This window comes from Podarcis erhardii (genome assembly GCF_964252035.2).
Source record: "Podarcis erhardii genome assembly, chromosome: 1".
Classification (NCBI taxonomy): Eukaryota; Metazoa; Chordata; class Lepidosauria; order Squamata; family Lacertidae; genus Podarcis; species Podarcis erhardii.
The window spans coordinates 20,298,652-20,317,870 of record NC_138497.1 but is presented as its reverse complement, the minus strand read 5'-3'; the positions used below and the strand labels follow the sequence as shown (position 1 = coordinate 20,317,870).

The following is a 19,219-nucleotide window of genomic DNA, read 5'->3' as shown; positions in this document are numbered from 1 at the left end:
ACACACTTGGCATTGTTGGACATGTTCCTAATTCCATTTGTGCTTGAAATTATGTGTCCTAACACTTTTTTCTCACTTTTCCACTCCATCAGAAAATGCCCAGTACAGACCTTTCAGATATTCCTGCTCTCCCTGCAAACCCTATTCCGGTTATCAAAAATTCAATAAAACTAAGATTGAATCGATAAAACCAACCTCAGGGGTCCATAAACAGTATCTGCCAATTCAAACTATTGTCTTCTAAATGCTGAAATGGAGAACAGAGAGTGCAAGACGAGAATGTGAACGCAGATGGATTTAGGTGTGTTTTCTGCACTTCCCTTGCTGGGCTATAATCACTTGATCTGGAAGTCCAGGTTAGTATGTGAAGTCAGGAGTACTATTAAATGTGTTAGCAACAGTTTTACATTGAATACTTCAAAGGATTACTGCCTTTCAAAAGGAACGGGAATACTATTTCTAGCCATATTTGACACTGATTGGATTTATGTTGATGCATTGTTTGGAACACACACACATACACAAAAACAGAGCTTAAACTGGCAAAGAATCCCTTAAAATGCACTTTTATGTACTTTTTTATTGAAATATGACTAATTTTAGCGTTTCAGCTTGATAGGTTTTTTTATTTTTATTGGAGATATTCTTCAATATCTGCAACCTTCAAATTAGAGAATGGTCTGTTACCAATAACCCAGAGTAAAACTTTAAAAGAAAATGTCAAATCTTGAGGTTATAAGTTTGAGAAAACAAGTATTGGGTATTTGGCGGGGCATGATTAAGAAGTGGTCTATTTTTTATTTATAGGATTATTTTATGGTGCATACAAATCAGCTATCAAAAAGCAAATAATTTTTCATTCAGCTAATCGGATCCCCTCCTATTCCCTTCCTGTACCTGTCATCATATTTCTTGGAGGCGGGGGGGGGGGGGGAGCTTTTGCATTTAACTTGTGTTTCAGTTTGTATGCCTAAATTTGGACTAATGCCGTCCGTCAAATGCTGGTATTTCTTTTAACTGGTCATTATGGTGGTTACAAAAGCTCTATAACTCTGTGGCCCTTCAGGCACAAGTGCCACGCCCCCCCCCCCATGACTGAAATGGAGTAAATAAAGTGTGCCTGTGAAGCATTTAACTCTGTCTTGATGGCCTTTTCATCACTAAATATAAGAGTTTTGTACACTCCATAAAAGTCCTGTCTGCATTACAAACATCTCAAATTTTAAATATATATATATGAAGGCAGATCTTTCTTACCCTATAGGATTTTAAGTTTATTTTATTTTATTTTTAGGTAGCTCACCTGAAAGTAGTTTTTACATTCTGAGCGTTTTCTTTTAAATCACAATTCTAGCAGACACTTGAAAACCTGATAAGCTCTCCTTGCCCAGTTGTCTTCGTTTTGTTCTGTAGAGCTATAAAAATGACTAGCGGCAACTTTGTTTAAAGAGGTATGAAAATCTCACGTGACTAAGCAGCAGAAAGTGAGGAATGCCAGTGATTATCAGATGGAGATAACAAGCTATATATAACTTTTGATTCAATCAAAATTAAGTGGGGATGGTTAAATTGCTCTTCCCATATTTTCTGATCAGCATGTTTAATGACTTCCTTCCCTGCATTGTGCTCAATCCTCCTACATGTGCATTTCCATGTTAAAGTAAAATTACTTGCTCTTCCCCTTCCCCCCCCCATAAGTTAATTTTCCAAAGCCAAGAGATTGCAGCTTACTCTCCCGACCTCCCCAGTTGTGCAGTAACCAAGATTTTATTTTCTGCCCTTTTGTCTACGATGCTTAGTATACAAAATTCTTGCCCTTGCCCTGTACAGCCTCCTGTGACCCAACCTTCGCTCCCGTAATATTACCTTGCACCCTCCCTCTCCCCCGGGACCCAGTCCAAAAGGTTTAACTAACAGTTGAAGTGTACAAACTGTCTGTGTATTTTGTGTAGCTATGGAGTTTAGATCGAACTTGCCAGGCACAAATTTAGTCTCGTTTTGTTTACACATGAGGATTTTTTTTTTCTTTTCATTTTATTAAACGTTTCATGTATCTGCACCCAAGTTTTGCCAAGCTGGGAACTTGGAATCTTTTCTGTATAGTGACTTTTTAATTCTAGTTTTCATAACCTGGAGATCAGACTGTTGCTTTCGCATGATGTACGTAGGTGTCTCATGACTGGAGTTGCTTTGTTTTATAGTATCTGTACTCCTTGTATTTTTCAAGAGCTATTTTGTAAACAGATGATGTATTTCTCCATGGAAAACAATAAAAAAACAGCACAATCCCACAGTGGCTTGGTTTCTTTCGAACATGTAAAATAGTGGTGTCTCAAAATGGTCAAATTGACTTAATTGTCTCTTGCTAGTTGGAAAACTATGTGAAAAGAACGATGCCGAGAAAAGTATTCAGTAAATAGAAGCTGGTTTTAAAACCATCAATTAACAGTGTGCTCAGTTTGAGTCTGTTAAAAGGGGGGAATAAATTGCTATTTTCCGACCTACTTTGTTTTTCAAAAGACAAACAATAGGGTACTTATTACATATTATCACATAGTGTCCAACTTAACCTTGCATGGTAGAGTAGGGGAAAAGCACATGAATACAAACAATTGAAGGGGGGGGGATTTAATTTTAAGCTTGAAGAAGCTGCTTCTTTTTTTGTATTTGAACCAATCAGTAATGTGGCTTTGTAAGGACATATCTCTGTGGGAGAAGCATTGTTATTTGCGTTATTACCAGCAGATGGCAGTGTTTTCTTTGGTTTCAGTGGCTCAAAACTCAAAATGATAACAAAGAACTGCTACAAACAGTGCCTCACTTAACTTAAATTGCCCATTGGCCTCTAGGTCAGAATAAAACAGGTGATTATTTTTTTTTTAATTGTTGTGCAATCACTTTAAGTAACAAGCTGTGTTAATGTAAGCCTCAAACAGTATTTCATTGAAATATCCCATCAAATGTCTGGTTGCACCTGAAATTAGCTGGCCATTCTTTGGTCAATTTATAAAAGCTGCACAGAACCGAGTTGCCCTGTTCCAGGATTTCCCCCAAATTTAGCTCTTTTGTGCAGCATCAGTAGCTACACGGGGGTGTCTCTGAAAGCTGGGTCAATGGGAGTTGAGATTGATCGCCTTGAGAAACCTATGAATACAGTTGCACAAGAAAGCACCGCCTGTAGTTCCTTGTATCTGATTAAATTTTGATTTTAAATATATTTATTTAGGGGAACTACCAAGTTCCAGTGCATTTTCATTTACTCCTGACTAGTACCATTTGCACATCTCATCTTTTACACTGGGTGTATATATTTTAAAACACATACCTCTCTTTAAGTGTACATTTGGAGAGTTTCTATGTGTAAAAATCTCCAAAAACTGAATCACCTTGAAGCATGATTCTTTCTTGGCTTTCTTACCAAATCAGGCAAATTATTCAAAGATTTAAAGTCACTCTGTTCTTCCTGTTATAGAATACCTCCTCTATTAATTATTTTAGTTTTGCTTTAATCATCTTTAAAGCATTAGTTTGGTATTCAGCAGAAACAACATTATCACAAGTTTGTTGATTGAAGCAGATGCAATTTGAGAAGGTTCAAACTAGTATTTGAAATCTATACGCATCAAACATCTGTCACTATCATCACCAAAAGAATAGTGCCAACTTTGATATCAAACTTCAGAGTCTATGTCTTGTTATAAAAAGATAACACAGTGAACCACTGCTGGATGTCCCATCTGTTTTGGTTGATATTTAAACCCTTAATGACTTTTAAATGAAGTTTAGGCATGTCAGTTTGTTGATACTAAATTCCGCCATGTTTGGTGCTCACACTTAGATGAAGGTTAGGTCGTGGCAGAGCTGGCTGCTTTCCTTTTTCTATCCGTGCATCATACTATCCAAGCATTCGGTTCTACAGGGAAATGATTTTAATTTGCTTTTAAGTACATTAGGAATTCCCTGTCTGTTTCAATAAATATACAACAAAATGAACTTTAAAGGCAAAGTGAGAAGAAGCTGAATTCAAGTAAAATTGTTTTGTGACGGATGCAAAAGCTGCACATTAATTAGTCTGTGGAGACATAACATCTAGCAAATTGCTGTTCAAAAAAATAATAAAGAATTTGTACCGGGAGAAGAGTTTTTAGCTATAATTAGGAAAGAGAAAAATTAAGGAATGGTAAAGATGTGGAACTTTGCACCACGTACACTTTGCAAACAGATATTAAAGGGCTGATGGAAGGGGAGAGGTCAAGAGATATATTTAAGTAGGCAGTTTACTAACTAAATGTAGCTTCTTGGCAGTGCATCTGTGCACATACATCCAGAGATGTAGCTGTGGTGGGGGTGGTGCAGAGTTGTGGCCCCCTCCAACTCTGCATTTATGAATCGGGGAGTAGGGAGTAAATGGGTAGCAAAACAGCCCAACTGCCCTCCTATTTGGGACTAACCGCTCTACAGTAGTAGCATGGCACAGGCATTCATTTCAGCCTATGGAAAGCATTACAGCAGCAACTTGAGGTTGGAAGGAAAGTTTTTCTAACAGCAGTACTGTGAAAATGTTTTACCAGGGCTGCTCTGCTGGGGCTGGGCGATATACCATCCAAAACCAGTCCATATCATGAAATTGGTTTCATCATTTTTGACCTGGCAATATATCGCAATTTGGGGTGTGTGGTGTGTGTGCTATGCAAAGATCACAATGTGTGAAAAACTGTGAAGCCAGCCAATGTTTCTCCCGATTCCTGCAGCGCCTGTTAACTCTGCCAGCTCAGCTCTCCCCTGCCTCCTGCAACAGGCAGCAAATCGCAAGAGCAGGCACTGGCAAAAATCGCGATGCAAGAAAAACCGTGAAGCCAGCCAATGCCTCTACATAGCTCCATTCCAGATATCATGTTATATTGCAGTGTTTAGCTGGTGATTTATCGCGATGTTGAAAACCAGACATCGCCCAGCTCTATTCACCACAAAGTTGATCTGCTGAAGGTTTGGGTGGTCACGGATCCCACCCTCTTGCAGGTCTAGAAGAAAATAACACCCTTTCTCAAGTTGGGGTGATGGTGTAGGCCAGCCTGGAAATCTGCCAGAAAGCTATAATGTAAAGGTAAAGGTACCCCTGCCCGTACGGGCCAGTCTTGCCAGACTCTAGGGTTGTGCACTCATCTCACTCTATAGGCCGGGAGCCAGCGCTGTCCGCAGACACTTCCGGGTCACGTGGCCAGCGTGACGAAGCTGCTCCGGCGAACCGGCACCAGAGCAGCACACGGAAGCGCCGTTTACCTTCCCGCTAGTAAGCGGTCCCTATTTATCTACTTGCACCTGGGGGTGCTTTCGAACTGCTAGGTTGGCAGGCACTGGGACTGAACGACGGGACTGAACGACGGGAGCGCACCCCGCTGCAGGGATTCAAACCGCCGACCATGCGATTGGCAAGTCCTAGGCGCTGAGGTTTTACCCACAGCGTCACCCACCACCCGCCAGAAAGCTATACATGCATGTAAAAGTGCTACGGTAATTGGCCCAGTTACAAATGACTTGCATATATCTGGTAAAAGGCAGTTGGGAAATGATGTGCTTGGACATAGGACTGCCTTTCTGTGTTGGTGGCGGGGGGAAGGGACCACTGGCCTGCAACTTTACATTTGCAAAAGCAAAGACAAAAGTATTGCCACGGTTGGATCAAAAAGTGCTCTTCATTGCTTATGGGTCAGGTCTCGTTTTTGCTCTCTTATCTCCTTACTATGTTCCACCCATTGGGTTCTGGAATAATGCACACTTCCTGGAGACTTTGGCAAGAGCCTTGATAAACTTTGCATTCTGCCTGCAGCGAAGTTGTTAGTTAAGAGACTGATGATGAATTTGTCTGAAAGAGATAGTTCCCCACGAGTGGAGAGAGAGAGGCCATGCTTTGTTATCACTGGCAAGAGAAGACCCGGCAGAGAATTTTCCCTGCTTAGACATGGTGTCAAGGTTTCAGCCTTTAGTGGATCCATGGTATTATTAATAATCATACCTTTTGCTGTTTTCGGCACTCCCTTTTAATCTGAGATAGCTCTCCCACTCAGTTTTTTATTAGCTGCTTCCACATATTGGACAAAAAGTTTCAATTCTAGAGGTTAACGGACCCACATACTATTGGAGAAGACACTTTGAAACAGCTTTTAAAAATACCTTTTGTTGTTTTTCATAGGGGATCTATAAGGGCTAACCCCCCTCCCAAAAAAACCTTTTGAGAAACTCAGGCTAGCTTTCCAATTCAAGAAGCAGATTTAAATTGTCGTGTTTCTAAATACATTTGCAAATCACATCAGTGGCAGGCACCTTGAAGGCATACGCATAAGAGAAGGACTTTCTTCTGACAGAGTGCATACTTTTGACATGTGCAACATCTAAAACAAAAACATTTTTCGTCTTGACTGATTTATATTGTGGGGGGAATTTTGCTTGCTTTTGAAAACGCCTGCAGACAAAAATCTCTCCAAGTAGCTAATGGGTTTAAATCAGGGGTGGTGAACCTGTGACTCACCAGATGATTTGAGCTACGATTCCTTACTCCCCCCCCCCCCAACCCTTGGCCATTGACCATGCTGCCTGGGACTGATGGGAGTTGGGAGTCCAGCAACAGGGAGGGCCACACAGGTTCCCCACCCCTGATTTGAAAGAACGGGGATATAGCTCAGTCCAGGAGAGCATGGGACTGTTAATTAATCTCAGGGTTGTGGGTTCGAGACCACATTGGGCAAAAGATTCCTGCATTGCAGTGGGTTGTACCAGATGACCCTCGTGGTACCTTGCAACTACAATTTTATGATTCTATGAGATACGCAGGTTAAAAGGCAGCACAGGTGTATTGACCAAGTTGAAATCATTTGCAACAGGGATTAGGAATCTGGGTTCCCAATTCCCATTATTATTATTATTTTATTGATTACATTTGTAGCGCTCGTTTCGACAACACGTATATTAAAAATGGGAACAATACAAAGAAGGTTAGCATTTATTAAATTTGTTTATTGCCCTTCATCTGTAGATCTTAGAGGGGTTCACAGCATAAGAATACAAAATAAAAACACGAAATGCACAATAAAAATGATCAAAACAAGCCAATAACCCCTCCCCCGCACCCCTCCTACAAACACATTTTAATCAACCAAAGGCCTGGTTAAAGAGGAACATTTTTGCCTGGTGCCTAAAGGTGTATAATGAAGGTGCCAGCTGAACCTCATTGGGAAGAGAATTTCACAAATGGTGAGCCACTGCAGAAAAGGTCTGTTCTTGTGTTGCCACTCTCCAGACTTCTCGTAGAGGAGGCATGCGAAGAAGGCCCTTAGAAGATGAACACAGAGATCTGGTAAGTTCATATGGGGAGAGGCATTCCTTGAGGTATTGTGGCCCTGAGCTGTTTAAGGCTTTATAGATCAAAACAAGCACTTTGAATTGGGCAGCCAATGCAGTGCATCTCCAGCCAGCATGCCTAATGGTCAGGGTTGATGGGAGTCTACAACATCTGGAAATGAACAGGTTCCTCACCACTGAGGTAAGTCGTGAATTTTCAAAGATGCATAGGCCAGGGCATTGTAATACATATTTACATTTTTGCTACCTTTTACGAAGTGCTTCTCTGGATGTTCATGACATACCAGTCTATCCCAAGTTTCCGCTAAAGAAGAAAAGAGATCAAGCAATGAAGATTCAGTCTGTTGCCATTAACTCTTTGGAACCTCATTTCCCTCCTTGACATTTTACATATTTGCTGGTATTTGCAACTAGGTTTGTCCTCAGCAACATACAGCGACTACAGAAGGTGGGTTTTTATTTATGGCGAGGTCCAGTAACTGCCTTTCCCCAGCTTCTTCCTGTATCTTCCTGTCCCAAAATCTATAAATGCCTGGTTCTGTACACAGCTGAATATGTATGAGTCTTTATTTAAACAACTTTGTATATGTTTTACTGATAAACCTAGGTGCCGAAATATGGACAACCCTGATATGAGCAGCGGTTTTGTCCAAGCGACTGTTCTGGCACTTCGCCATTCCTCCTCGCCTGCCCTCACACTGGTACGCATACACAAACCCCTCCATTGTCTTTCTCATATTTTGAACTTTATATAAGCACCTTCCATCATCTGATCTCAAAGCTTTCGGCAAACATTAATTAAGCTTCACAACAGCCCCAGGAGCTAAACAAATATTGGACCATTGGAGTTAGATGCATATTAGATGGGTAAAGGAAGATATGAGAGGTTGCAATTTGACCAAGGTCACCCAGGGAGTCAGCGGCAGGGCTGGAAAGTGCACTGGAATGGACGTGGAATCCCTAATTCTCTCGCTTCCTTCCCTCTGTCCCTCCCTTCTCCCCGGATTCTTGAAAGTTGCTAGTTTATCTCTCCGTGCATATGAATGAGGTGGGCTCTGTGCATGCAGAAAGCCAGGGGCAACATGGAATTCAGCTTCCTGATATTGTGGTTGCATGATCACCCTGCGCTTTACGGTGTAAAAGTGGACAGGGCTCCGCCCCCTAGGAGCTTACAATCTAAAATTCAACACAAGGGAAATAATGGAAGAAGTGGAGGGGAAAGGAGGTAGGAGCAAGCGGGGAAGAAGTATGGAGCTGTTTTCGTTACACGAGCTTAGCCTTTGCACAGGCTGAGTTGCAATAGAATTTGGGGACTGAGCAAAAGATTTCACAAATGTAAGTGGGTTTTGAAGTGAGAGTGGTGGCATTCCCCAGGTGTTCTGCAAAACAGTTCCAAGCCTGAGATCATCATTATCCAGTTTCTAGTTCTCGTGAGTGCACCAGGCACTCAAAAGTCTGGGTGTTTTATCAGTTCGTATATACTAATTCCTATCCTCACATTTAGAGGGATGCGGGTGGCGCTGTGGTCTAAACCACAGAGCCTAGGGCTTGCCGATCAGAAGGTCGGCGGTTCGAATCCCCACGACGGGGTGAGCTCCCGTTGCTTGGTCCCTGCTCCTGCCAACCTAGCAGTTTGAAAGCACATCAAAATGCAAGTAGATAAATATGTATCGCTGCGGCAGAAAGGTAAATGGCATTTCCATGCGCTGCTCTGGTTCGTCAGAAGCAACTTGGTCATGCTGACCACATGACCCGGAAGCTGTCTGCAGACAAACACCGGCTCCCTCGACCTATAGTGCCAAAATATGAGTGCCGCAACCCTAGGGTCGTCTGCGACTGGACCTAACGGTCAGGGGTACCTTTACCACATCACCTCTGCCCAACAGATTCTAGGCAAACCTGGTGTTTTCAGAATACCAAAAAATAATAATCTGTGACCCTCCAGATGTTGTTGGACTCCAACTCCCTTCAGCCCCTGCTAGCATGGGCCAATGGTAAAGGGATGATGGGAGTTGTAGTCTGACCACATTGGGGGGGGGGGTCACAGAGTAGTTACCCAACTCCCCTGTGAGGAAAGAGTGCAGCATTTGGGACTTTTTACTATAGAGAAAGGGTGAACAAGAGCAGACACAATGGAAGTTTATAAAAAGTATGCATGGAGAAAGCAGAAAAATAAAGATTTTCTCCCTCATAGCTCTAGAACCCATGGATATCCAATGAGGCCAGATGTTGGAAGATTCAGGACTGATAAAAGAAAGTAATAAAAATTATTATAAAACGAAACAAAACTGTGAGAGCAGAATGCTGGACCAGATGGGCCATTGGTCTGATTCCAGAGGCTGTTGCGTTAATGAGCAACATAGGTCTAGACTGAGTGCATACCTGCCAAGAGCCCTGGGGGGAAAGGGACATCCTGGTTTTTCTTGCTAGATTGCGGTGGCCATTTTGGGTGCAGCAATGTCACTCTGCTCTCTCGTTTCAAAAGAAAGCTTTTGGGGAGTGGGGGTGGGAGCGAGACGTGGATTCCATGACTTGCTCGGGAGCGTGTGTCAGAAAACACACGGCCCAGTTTGTGGTTTCCAAAGTTGGGTGGTATGTGAGTGCTTCATAGGGCAGCATTCACTTTCCAGCCGACGAGGGGGCATCTCTCTTCACTTCTGAAAGCTGAGACTGAGTACTAAGAAGGATCCCAAAGTGCAGCTGAGGGATAGGAGGAGGGTTGTGGCTCAGTAAGAGCAGATCACCTGCCTTGCATGCATAAGATCCTTGGTTCAATCTCTGGTGTCTCCGAGTATTGCCAGAAATCCTGGAGAGTCTCTGCTCAGTGTAGGCAAAATGGCACTGTATGAAGAAGAAGAAGAAGAAGAAGAAGAAGAAGAAGAAGAAGAAGAAGAAGAAGAAGAAGGAGAAGAGTTTGGATTTGATACCCCTCTTTATCACTACTCTAAGGAGTCTCAAAGCAGCTAACAATCTCCATTCCCTTCCTCCCCCACAACAAACACTCTGTGAGGTGAGTGGGGCTGAGAGACTTCAGAGAAGTGTGACTAGCCCAAGGTCCCCCAGCAGCTGCATGTGGAGGAGCGGAGAAGCGGTTCACCAGATTACGAGTCTACCGCTCTTAACCACTATACCACACTGGTATGAGGGAACCTCCTACTCTTTTCCACCGTCTAGAAATAAAAGTGAATCTTGTGGTCTTTCTTGTCTGGGGTGGCCTGCAGAAATTGCTCGACCCTCTGTCTGTGAGGACTATTTTGCGTTTTGTAGATGAGGCTCCCACTCATCCAGCTGAAGGGGACACTGTGTGTGCATGCGTGTGAGAGGCGCACTGGCACTTCTCTGTAATTACTCCACACATAATCAACTCCGACACCCTTCTCTCTTCAATACGCCACATCTAATTATCGAAGGCTTCCCGCGGAATGTGTGAAACTTTTTGACCAGGCCACCGCAATGGAAGTAAACACTCTTTGGTCTCGAGCTGGCGCACCACCGCAAAAGCTATGTGGTCAGAGCTGGAAGTTGGCCACAAATGGCTGCTCAACGTTTGGCACGATCGAGCCTTCAAAAGAAAGCAGGTGCCCTTCTGGCATTTCATAAAGAGAGTCATTTCTGAATTGCAAGAGACTTGTATTTTGCATATTAGCACAAGTGCCAATATAAACCCAGCTGTGTGCGACATAAAGTGAAATATATATTTCAAAAACTAGGACACAGCTTTTCTATGGAGTAATCGCAAAACATTTGCATATGGATAAGCTGCTTCTTTTAAAATGTTAGCTTTTCTTTGTTTGGGGAGGGAAATTTCCCCCTCCCCTTCCCCTCGTAAACACGGCACATTTTAAAAATGTTTATCCAAGGTGACAATACAATAGCCCAGACGCAAGCCAGCATAATGTGGGCAGGTGTGCGGCAGGTTTTGCTGCTAAACACTGAAACCTGCACCTCTGTGCAGTCTTTGCTAACCTCCATCTTCTTTGCTCATGAGAACATAGGGACGAGCCTTCTGGATCAGGCCGGATGCCCATGTAGTCCAGAATCCTGTTCTCAAAATTACCAACCAGATGCCTATAAGAAGGCCACAAGCAGGATCTGAGCACAACCACGCTCTCCCTGTAGTTTCAAGCAAATGGGTTTCAAAAGTGTGTTGCCTCCAACCATGGAGGTAGAACACCCTGGCTGAGAGCATTCTTCTCCATGAATTTGTCCAATCCTCTTTTGTCCACGAATTTGTCCAATCCCAAGTTGCTGGCTATCACTACCTCCTGTGGTACAGAATCTCATTCCAGTCTGAAGGAAGGTCTCCTCTTCAGTAGAATGCAATTCAGTTCAGGATTCACCTCATTATGTTCCCGTTGCTCATCCTTGACATGGCGGTCCAGGTGATAACAAAGAGGAACTTCATAGGTTGCAGCCTTGTAGAGATAAAAATAAGGACCCTGGCACATGTGTCATACTTCTATCCAATAGTGGCCCATTAGGACTTCTGGGGCAGAAGGCAGGGAAGCCATTTCTCCCCAAAAAGAAAGGAGCAGATGGACTTCATCCTGTTTGCTGACCTGAGCTCTGCAAAGCTGTATCCAAGAAGGTGGGAAAACAGCAGAGGCATCCCCCTTCCCTGTAGGATGACCAAGGAGGAGAGCAAAGCAGCTGTCCAGAGTGTCAGAATTCAAGAGTCACCAGGCTGCCCTTTTGGCTAAGGTCACAACCACACCATAGATTTAAAGCAATCTTAAACTGAGGTTACCAGATTTTTTTTCAATGAATCCGGGGACACTTTTCAACTTCAATGGATTTTGTATGGAGACTGATTTGCAAATCTGGGGACTGTCCCTGGGAAACGGGGACGTCTGGTAAACTTATTTTAAACCACTTTAATCATAATGGAGACTCCCTGGGAACTGTAGCTTGAGAAGGCTGCTGGGAATTGCAGCACCGTGAGGTCATCGCCCTACAAACTACGTTTCCCAGCATTCTTTGAGGAAGCCATGGCTGTTGAAGTAGCGTAAGAACGATTTCAAGATATGGTGTGTGTGTGTGTGATCCACACTTTAAAAGACTTTAATAAGACTTTGCCTCCTAATTGACAGCTGGTGTTTCTGCAGCTTTTCCTCTTCTTTCCTGAGTAGGTTAATTCTTGTTCTCAGATTCATCTTGTCCATGGTTTCTAAATAATAATAATAATAATAATAATAATAATAATAATAATAATAATAATTTAAAAATAAGCTTTGCATTGTTCATAATCTTTAATATCTCTGAAAGAAAAGTGGAATATAAATGATAGCAATTAATGAGGAAAGTGATTTTAATAACAATGTTTAGGGCTGCATTCTTGCTAGGGATGGCTCCAGAGGGAAGTGGAGAGGGAGAGAGATTTGTGTGCATGTGCTTTGGGGGAACTTAAGACTGAGGTGAGGACACATAGCTCCTTCCAAAGGATAACTGTGGAAATTTGAACTGGGTTTCTGAGTAAAGGAAATAGCAGTAGTAAGAGGATTCCTAATCAGAAATGAAAGAGTATAAGACCATATTCCTGGCATGTGGGCCATCAACTCTCTCTCTCTCTTAATTAAAAAAATATCCATGTGTTTATACTTTCTGAACCCAACAGTTATGAGAAGGAACTGGCCTTTCACTGTCGCATCTCAGCATTTTTTAAAAAATGTACAAAAGTACATACCGTACATCGTCTCTGTTTTCAGGTCATAAAGACATCTCAGCATTTTACAGACCATCGCTCAGCAGTAAAAGCACACGGCTTCCAAGCAGAAGCTCCCAGGTTCTTCAGATCTTGTGGGGCTCCAGTTTCCACCAGGCCCAGTCAGCATAGCCAACGGATAGAGATGAGGTGGGAGATGGGAGTCCAGTAACATCTGCAGAGCCACAAGTTCCCCATTCCTGGTCCAGACAATACTCTATGGATCAATGGCCTTCTATCAGTATAAGGCAACTAGCTTCCTCTGTCACTTGGCTGCCCGGATAGCGGTCCCCATCTTTTCTGGAACATGCACCTCCACCCTCTGGTTGGCCAGTATCCTGGAGTGTTACAGTGAGATACGCAGGGGAATTACTGAAGATGTGTGAAGCTACTACTTTGCTGAACTTCAACTGGTTTGAGTCTCGTCATCAGTGCCTGGAGAGCTAAATGCGTGTATTCACACATGGGGATTGGTGCTTTAGTTTAGTTCTTTAGGAAAGAACTGCATATCCAGATTTTGTCACTGTACTCCCATGATTTTCCAGCTTAAGGGGCCTGTGAACAGGGTCCCCCCGGTATCAAATAATATGAAAATGAGCGCTATATTTCATAATCATAGAATTGTAGAATCAGATGGGTCTTTTAGATCAACCCCTTGCAATGCAGGAACCACAGCTAAATTAGCGTTCCAGAGGTTTATTTTATTTCCATGTGGAAGCTCAAATATAATGCGGAAACAAAGTGCCAGCCAACAAACTGGAAGAGGCTGCCTTATGAATACAGCCTGGGTTCCATTATGAAAGGAAAGCGGAATTGTGGGTGTAAGGAAATAAATAATACACATTGACGACTGGGCAAGTACCTATCGTGGGTGACACTTTCTCAAGGTTTCTTAAAGGAATAGGAATGCAGCTTTGATTTATCCTGAGTGTATCGGTTCCACCACTCTTCTGGGCTACAAACAAACTGTTCTAGAACTGTTCTAGGATCTCACAATGGTCAATGAGCCTCATTCCTGCACTTGGAAAGACAAGCCTGTGTTCACTCTCCATTAGCTGAAGTGCAAAACGTGCCCACAGAGCATCAACAATCCTATCTGCATTGACTTCTGTTCTTTTAAATAATTTTGATTTGTTGGCATTGTTTTTGGGTTGGGTTTTTTGTTTTTGTTTTCTGTATTTGGAGGATATATTTTTTTTTAATGCCTTTCTGCTAACAGGTGCTTGGTTTAACAATATTCGTTCTCTTTTCAATTCTGGTAGATTTAATAGCATAGTAGCTAAATGGAGTTTATATAGCTTATCTTGTATATATTTAGAGATAAGAAGTTCATTTAGGGATTAGGGAATGCTTCTTGTCTATGCACCATTAAGCACAGCACATCTGCTACTGAGCTGGCAATCAGCAGAATATTGAGAAAAGTTATAAAGAAATCTTTTTGTACATTCTAACTCTCTCTCTCTCTCTCTCTCTCTCACACACACACACACACACGGAGTGGGGGACATTTGCATACAGGAGGAATCAGATCAGAGCACTGCAGCTCAAATCCACAAGGAGAGCACCAAATTCATAAAGTTTTCAGGAGGAGAAGCGTGCAACGGGGGGGGGGGCAGGTTGTGGCAGGAGGAGGGGAGAGAGAGAGATTATATTTGAACTTTCTTTTCAGGAAAGTGGGTCAGTAAGATGGATGGCAACAACAACAACAACAACAGCAATGCAATAATATGTATATTTCTTGGAAGGGGGGGCGAATCTAGGGTTTCCTTTGTAATACCATGACAGGCAGCTTATTCTGTTTTGCAGGCTGTGTGATGAAGCAGAATAGTAATAGGGGAAGGGGAAAACAAATAATAGATCAAGGGTTCCCCCGCCCCTCTCTTCCCTGGTTAGTTCGTATTCAGATGATGCAGAGGGCCCCTAGCAATGGCCTTTATAGTAATACAGAAAGGGAAAGAGCTACAATAAACCCTTTGGTCCTGGACTCCTGAGAGCCACTTTGTACAAGCCATTTTGTACTAGGTGTTCCAATACCTGAGTACAAAATCCATGCACAGCATCTTTCATGAATACCACCACCAGCTGACCAGGAAAACAACAACAAAATAATAATAATAATAATAATATTTTATTTATATCCTGTCCTCCCCAGCCGAAGCCAGGCTCAGAGCGGCTAACAACAGTAAAATAATACAGCATTCTAAAATCAATTCATTCTAAAATCGGTTCAGATCAAACTGATGGCAACCATTGGGCTAGAGTTCTGTGAAGAATTACCAAAGGAGGGGGTCAGGCTGTGCCCTGGCCAAAGGCCTGGTGGAACAGCTCTGTCTTGCAGGCCCTGCGGAAATATGTCACGTCCCGCAGGGCCCTAGTCTCTTGTGACAATAACAACAACAACAACTGGCCTGGCTTTCTCCTGCGCTGTTGAAACTGCCCACTGTTGTGGGACAGGCTCTTTTGCTGAAATGCTGTTCGCAGCCTGCTGATGAACATTATCACCCGCAAACGGCTGTAGACTGAGCAGCTGAGAACGGCACAGTCCAAAAGTTGGCAGATCTGGTAGCAAAAAGGGGCATTGGTATATAAATCATGGCTTTCCCCTTTGAAAATGCAGGACGTTTTCTAGCCGTTCACCCTGAGTGCATTTTGAAGGGAAAAGCTGTGATTCATACACACACAGAGAGAGAAAGTTTGTCAACCAGTTAATGGGCTTTCATTTGATGAATCATCTGTTCCTTAGTTAACCAATTAAATTTAAATAAATTTTAAAAGTTGCAAAAACTTCACAGGTGCATTTCTGAGATGCTGGAGGAAGTTTCCGAAAACTAAACATTTATTAGACAAAAGTCCTTATTAGAAGGAAAGACTGTGTCCAGTACTCTCTCACTCCTCCTGTAGTTCTGAGGAATTGCCTCCACATACTGAATCCATTTCATGCAGAACATCACGAGATCATATCAGCAAAATATACGCAAACAATTACAGTAAAAACAAAATCTTTCCCACCCCATCAATTGCAGCAAATGAAAGAGTTACATACTTGCCAGGATAACACCAAGAAACACGCATTACCCCAAATGCCAAAACAAGAACTGTGCAGCTCAACCATATCTCTCCATCGCTGTCCTAATATTTATACTCTAGCTCAGGTGTGTGTGGGAGGGCTATTTCAGGATTTGAACTTGATGGGTCTACTGGATGGGGGTCAAATTCCAATGGGGCGTGCGGCAAGGTGGAATAAAATAAAACAAAAAGCCACACAGCATTTAATAATAATAATAATAATAAATTTTATTTATATTCCGCCCAATATAAATGGGAAAAAGCCAAAGCCAGGCTCAGGGCGGCTAACAACAATAAAATAATACAACATTTTAAAATCATTTCATTATAAAATTAATTCAAATCAAATTGATGGCAACCATTGGGCTAGAGTTCTGTGAAGATTGCCAAAGGAGGGAGTCAGGCTGTGCCTCGGCCAAAGGCCTGGCGGAACAGCTCTGTCTTGCAGGCCCTGCGGAAAGATGTCAAGTCCCAGAGGGCCCTAGTCTCTTGTGACAGAACATTCCACCAGCGGAGCCACGGCTGAAGAAGCCCTGGCTCTGGTTGAGGCCAGCCTAACCTCTCTATGGCCTGGGACCTTCAAGATGTAAATTCCTCTGTGGGACACACCAGGAGAGGCGGTCCCGTAGGTATTTCCAGCCCTCTCCCCTCCAGCACTGTGGCTCTGCCTACTCTTTAGAAGGAATCCCTAAAGAGCAGGCAGCGGGGTTTAATCTCCTGATCTTAGTGCGAAGCCCCACAGCTCTAAGACTGGAGGTAAGAGTAAAAGGCTGCATTTTCCCTTATCCCCACTCCAGCACTGGAGAAGGTGGAGCTGCTGCCTCTTGCTCTTATCTCCCATCTTAGTAATGTCCACCTTAGAGCTAAGACCAGAGATAAAGAGATCCTACCACCTGGTTTTCAAGGTCTTATCCCCAGTCTCCATAAAAAGGATGTGGAATGATTGGCAAGTGGGTGGGGCTCACCAAGACAGGCCCGGTGAGTCATTTGAGGGATGCAACGGGCTGGATTAGGCCTGCCGCCTGCAGGTTCCCCACCAATGTTCTGCTCTGCTGAGCTGTGCCATCTACACCAGTCTTTAACTCAACGTGGTAGAAGCTCACCAGGTTCTTAGGTGGTGCCCAGCCTTGCTGCCTGAGATCCTTTGAGCTGGAGGACCCAGGAACTGGAACCCCTGTCCTTCTGAGTGCAAATCCTGTGTCCTGCCTCTGTGGGCCAAAACTAGATGTGATGCCATTCACGCAATCGGCAATTTTGTCAATTGCTTTTTACAAGGTGCAGGAGCCCTGGGACTCATCTACATTAATAAAGAAACAATGATTTGAATGCACTATAAACATGAGACACCAGATGGCGCTAGAGAACAGGAAATTTTTATATGCGTTTTTCCATAGGGGTTTTTGTTGTTGTTGTTATAGCGATCTAATTTCTGTCTTATTTATAGGGTGATTTTTTTCTCCTCTGTGTAGATCCAGCCCTGGTCCACACTGGGACCACAGTAGGCAGCAAAGGGATCAAGTCCCTCTAGCACCTACCCTGAAATACTCCCTACCATGCCAGGGTTCTGAGCTGAAGCAACTCCTGCAAATGGTTTTCTTTAAACAAACAAACACACACATTTACAGAATTGCCAATTGTCCAGACTGGTCCTGATCTATGGAGCATTGTGTTTGGGCAGTGCAGTTAAAATGGATTTTGTAAGAAGAGGCTGCTGGTCTTCCACCATCAGTGGCAACCCTCTCGTTTTCTGATACCACCAGTTTTATGTTTTAAGAAAACCACCCTACAGCCTGCGCTTTTCTAGAAACAACTTGAGAAAGCTTGGGCAGTGAGTAGATCAAGCTGAGGCCCTGATGCAAGGAGTATGCTCACACCTTGCCCACAGAGTTTAAGAACCTCGATGTTTCAGCACAATCCTCCGTGCAGCAGTGTACTGTTGAATGCAATATTCAGCATCAATATCCGAGCATCAATGAATATGATTCGACTGCAGGTGTCACTGTTACATCTGAAATCAGAGCTTGCTTTTTGACGGCTGCTATCATTTGGAGTAATTTTTTTGTTCCCTTCCTCACATCACAACTGTGAAAGCATTGGAAAAAAGGGGGGGGATGAAGGAAGGGGCAGTGTTTTTTTTTTTTTTGGTGTGTGTGTGTGTGTGTGTGTCCTCCTCTCCCTGTATAGGTGTACGCATGCATGATATACATACATAAAAACATCTCGGTCACTACGTTAGTGCTTTTACATTCACAATTTCTATACCAGAGTGGAGAAAACGAAGGTGCTGGTGCTACTTTTAGGATGGATTTTTTAAATTATTATTATTTTAAAATACTATTTAAGGAGTGGTACCTGATCTCCCCCCCCCCAAAAAAAAACCCAGTTTGTAAAGTGATGATATTGTGGGATTAAGAAAAAGCCATTTTTAAAAATGTATACTTGATGCTGTAGCACAGGGAGGAAAAAAAAAATCTGGTCTGTAAGAAACCCAGAATTTGCAGACATGGTTTTTACAAATCCATTTTTATTCTTTACTGAAGTCTCCTCTCTCCTCTTCTTCTTTTTTATAGCATACACCCAAAAGACACCTGTGTAAGAAATAGATCGAATAGACAGGCAGAGGGTGAAATCACTCTAGGGCTGCTCAGCTTGGGCTGGCTTTTCTTGTGTGGGGCTAAGTCAGTGTGGAGAGATTAAAAAGAGAGGTTTGGGAAGGGAATATTTTAATTTATTTTCCCCAGAAGTGAGTTCAAAAGGTATGTCATTCTCCAGAAAAACCTCTAAACAAATCTTCTAATTCTTTACATAAAATCTCAAATCCACGATGCTTGCTTATTTTCTGGTAGTGTGGCTGCGATGTAGCAAGCAGTCGTACGGTGCAATCCTGTACATGTCGACTTGGAATGAAACCCCACTGAGCTGAGCGGGACTTACTCCGAGTAAAGATGGCACAGTGGACTGCAGCCTAACAATTTTAATAGACATACTTCCACATGATGACGTAAAGGCTTAAATGCTAGATTATTGTTTTGTTAATAATACTGGGTGGAGCCTGTGTATTCCCCTTTCTCCACTGTCTCCGAACATGCCACCCTG

The 19,219-nt window shown here is 43.0% G+C and overlaps 1 protein-coding gene and 1 long non-coding RNA gene across 3 annotated transcripts in view; one reads left to right on the top strand and one right to left on the bottom strand.

Annotated features, from left to right (window-relative positions):
- PAPOLA (poly(A) polymerase alpha) overlaps positions 1-2,291 on the top strand; it is a 42,540-nt gene extending 40,249 nt beyond the window's left edge. For both annotated transcript variants that reach the window (XM_081860836.1, XM_081860835.1), the window contains exon 22: positions 93-2,291. In XM_081860836.1, the coding sequence (XP_081716962.1) occupies positions 93-188 (96 nt within the window). In that variant the 3' untranslated portion in view covers positions 189-2,291. The remainder of the gene's footprint in view (positions 1-92) is intronic.
- The window catches only part of LOC309345609, a 248,536-nt gene that overhangs the window by 41,811 nt on the left and 187,506 nt on the right, over positions 1-19,219 (bottom strand). The gene's annotated exons all lie outside the window — the stretch shown is intronic.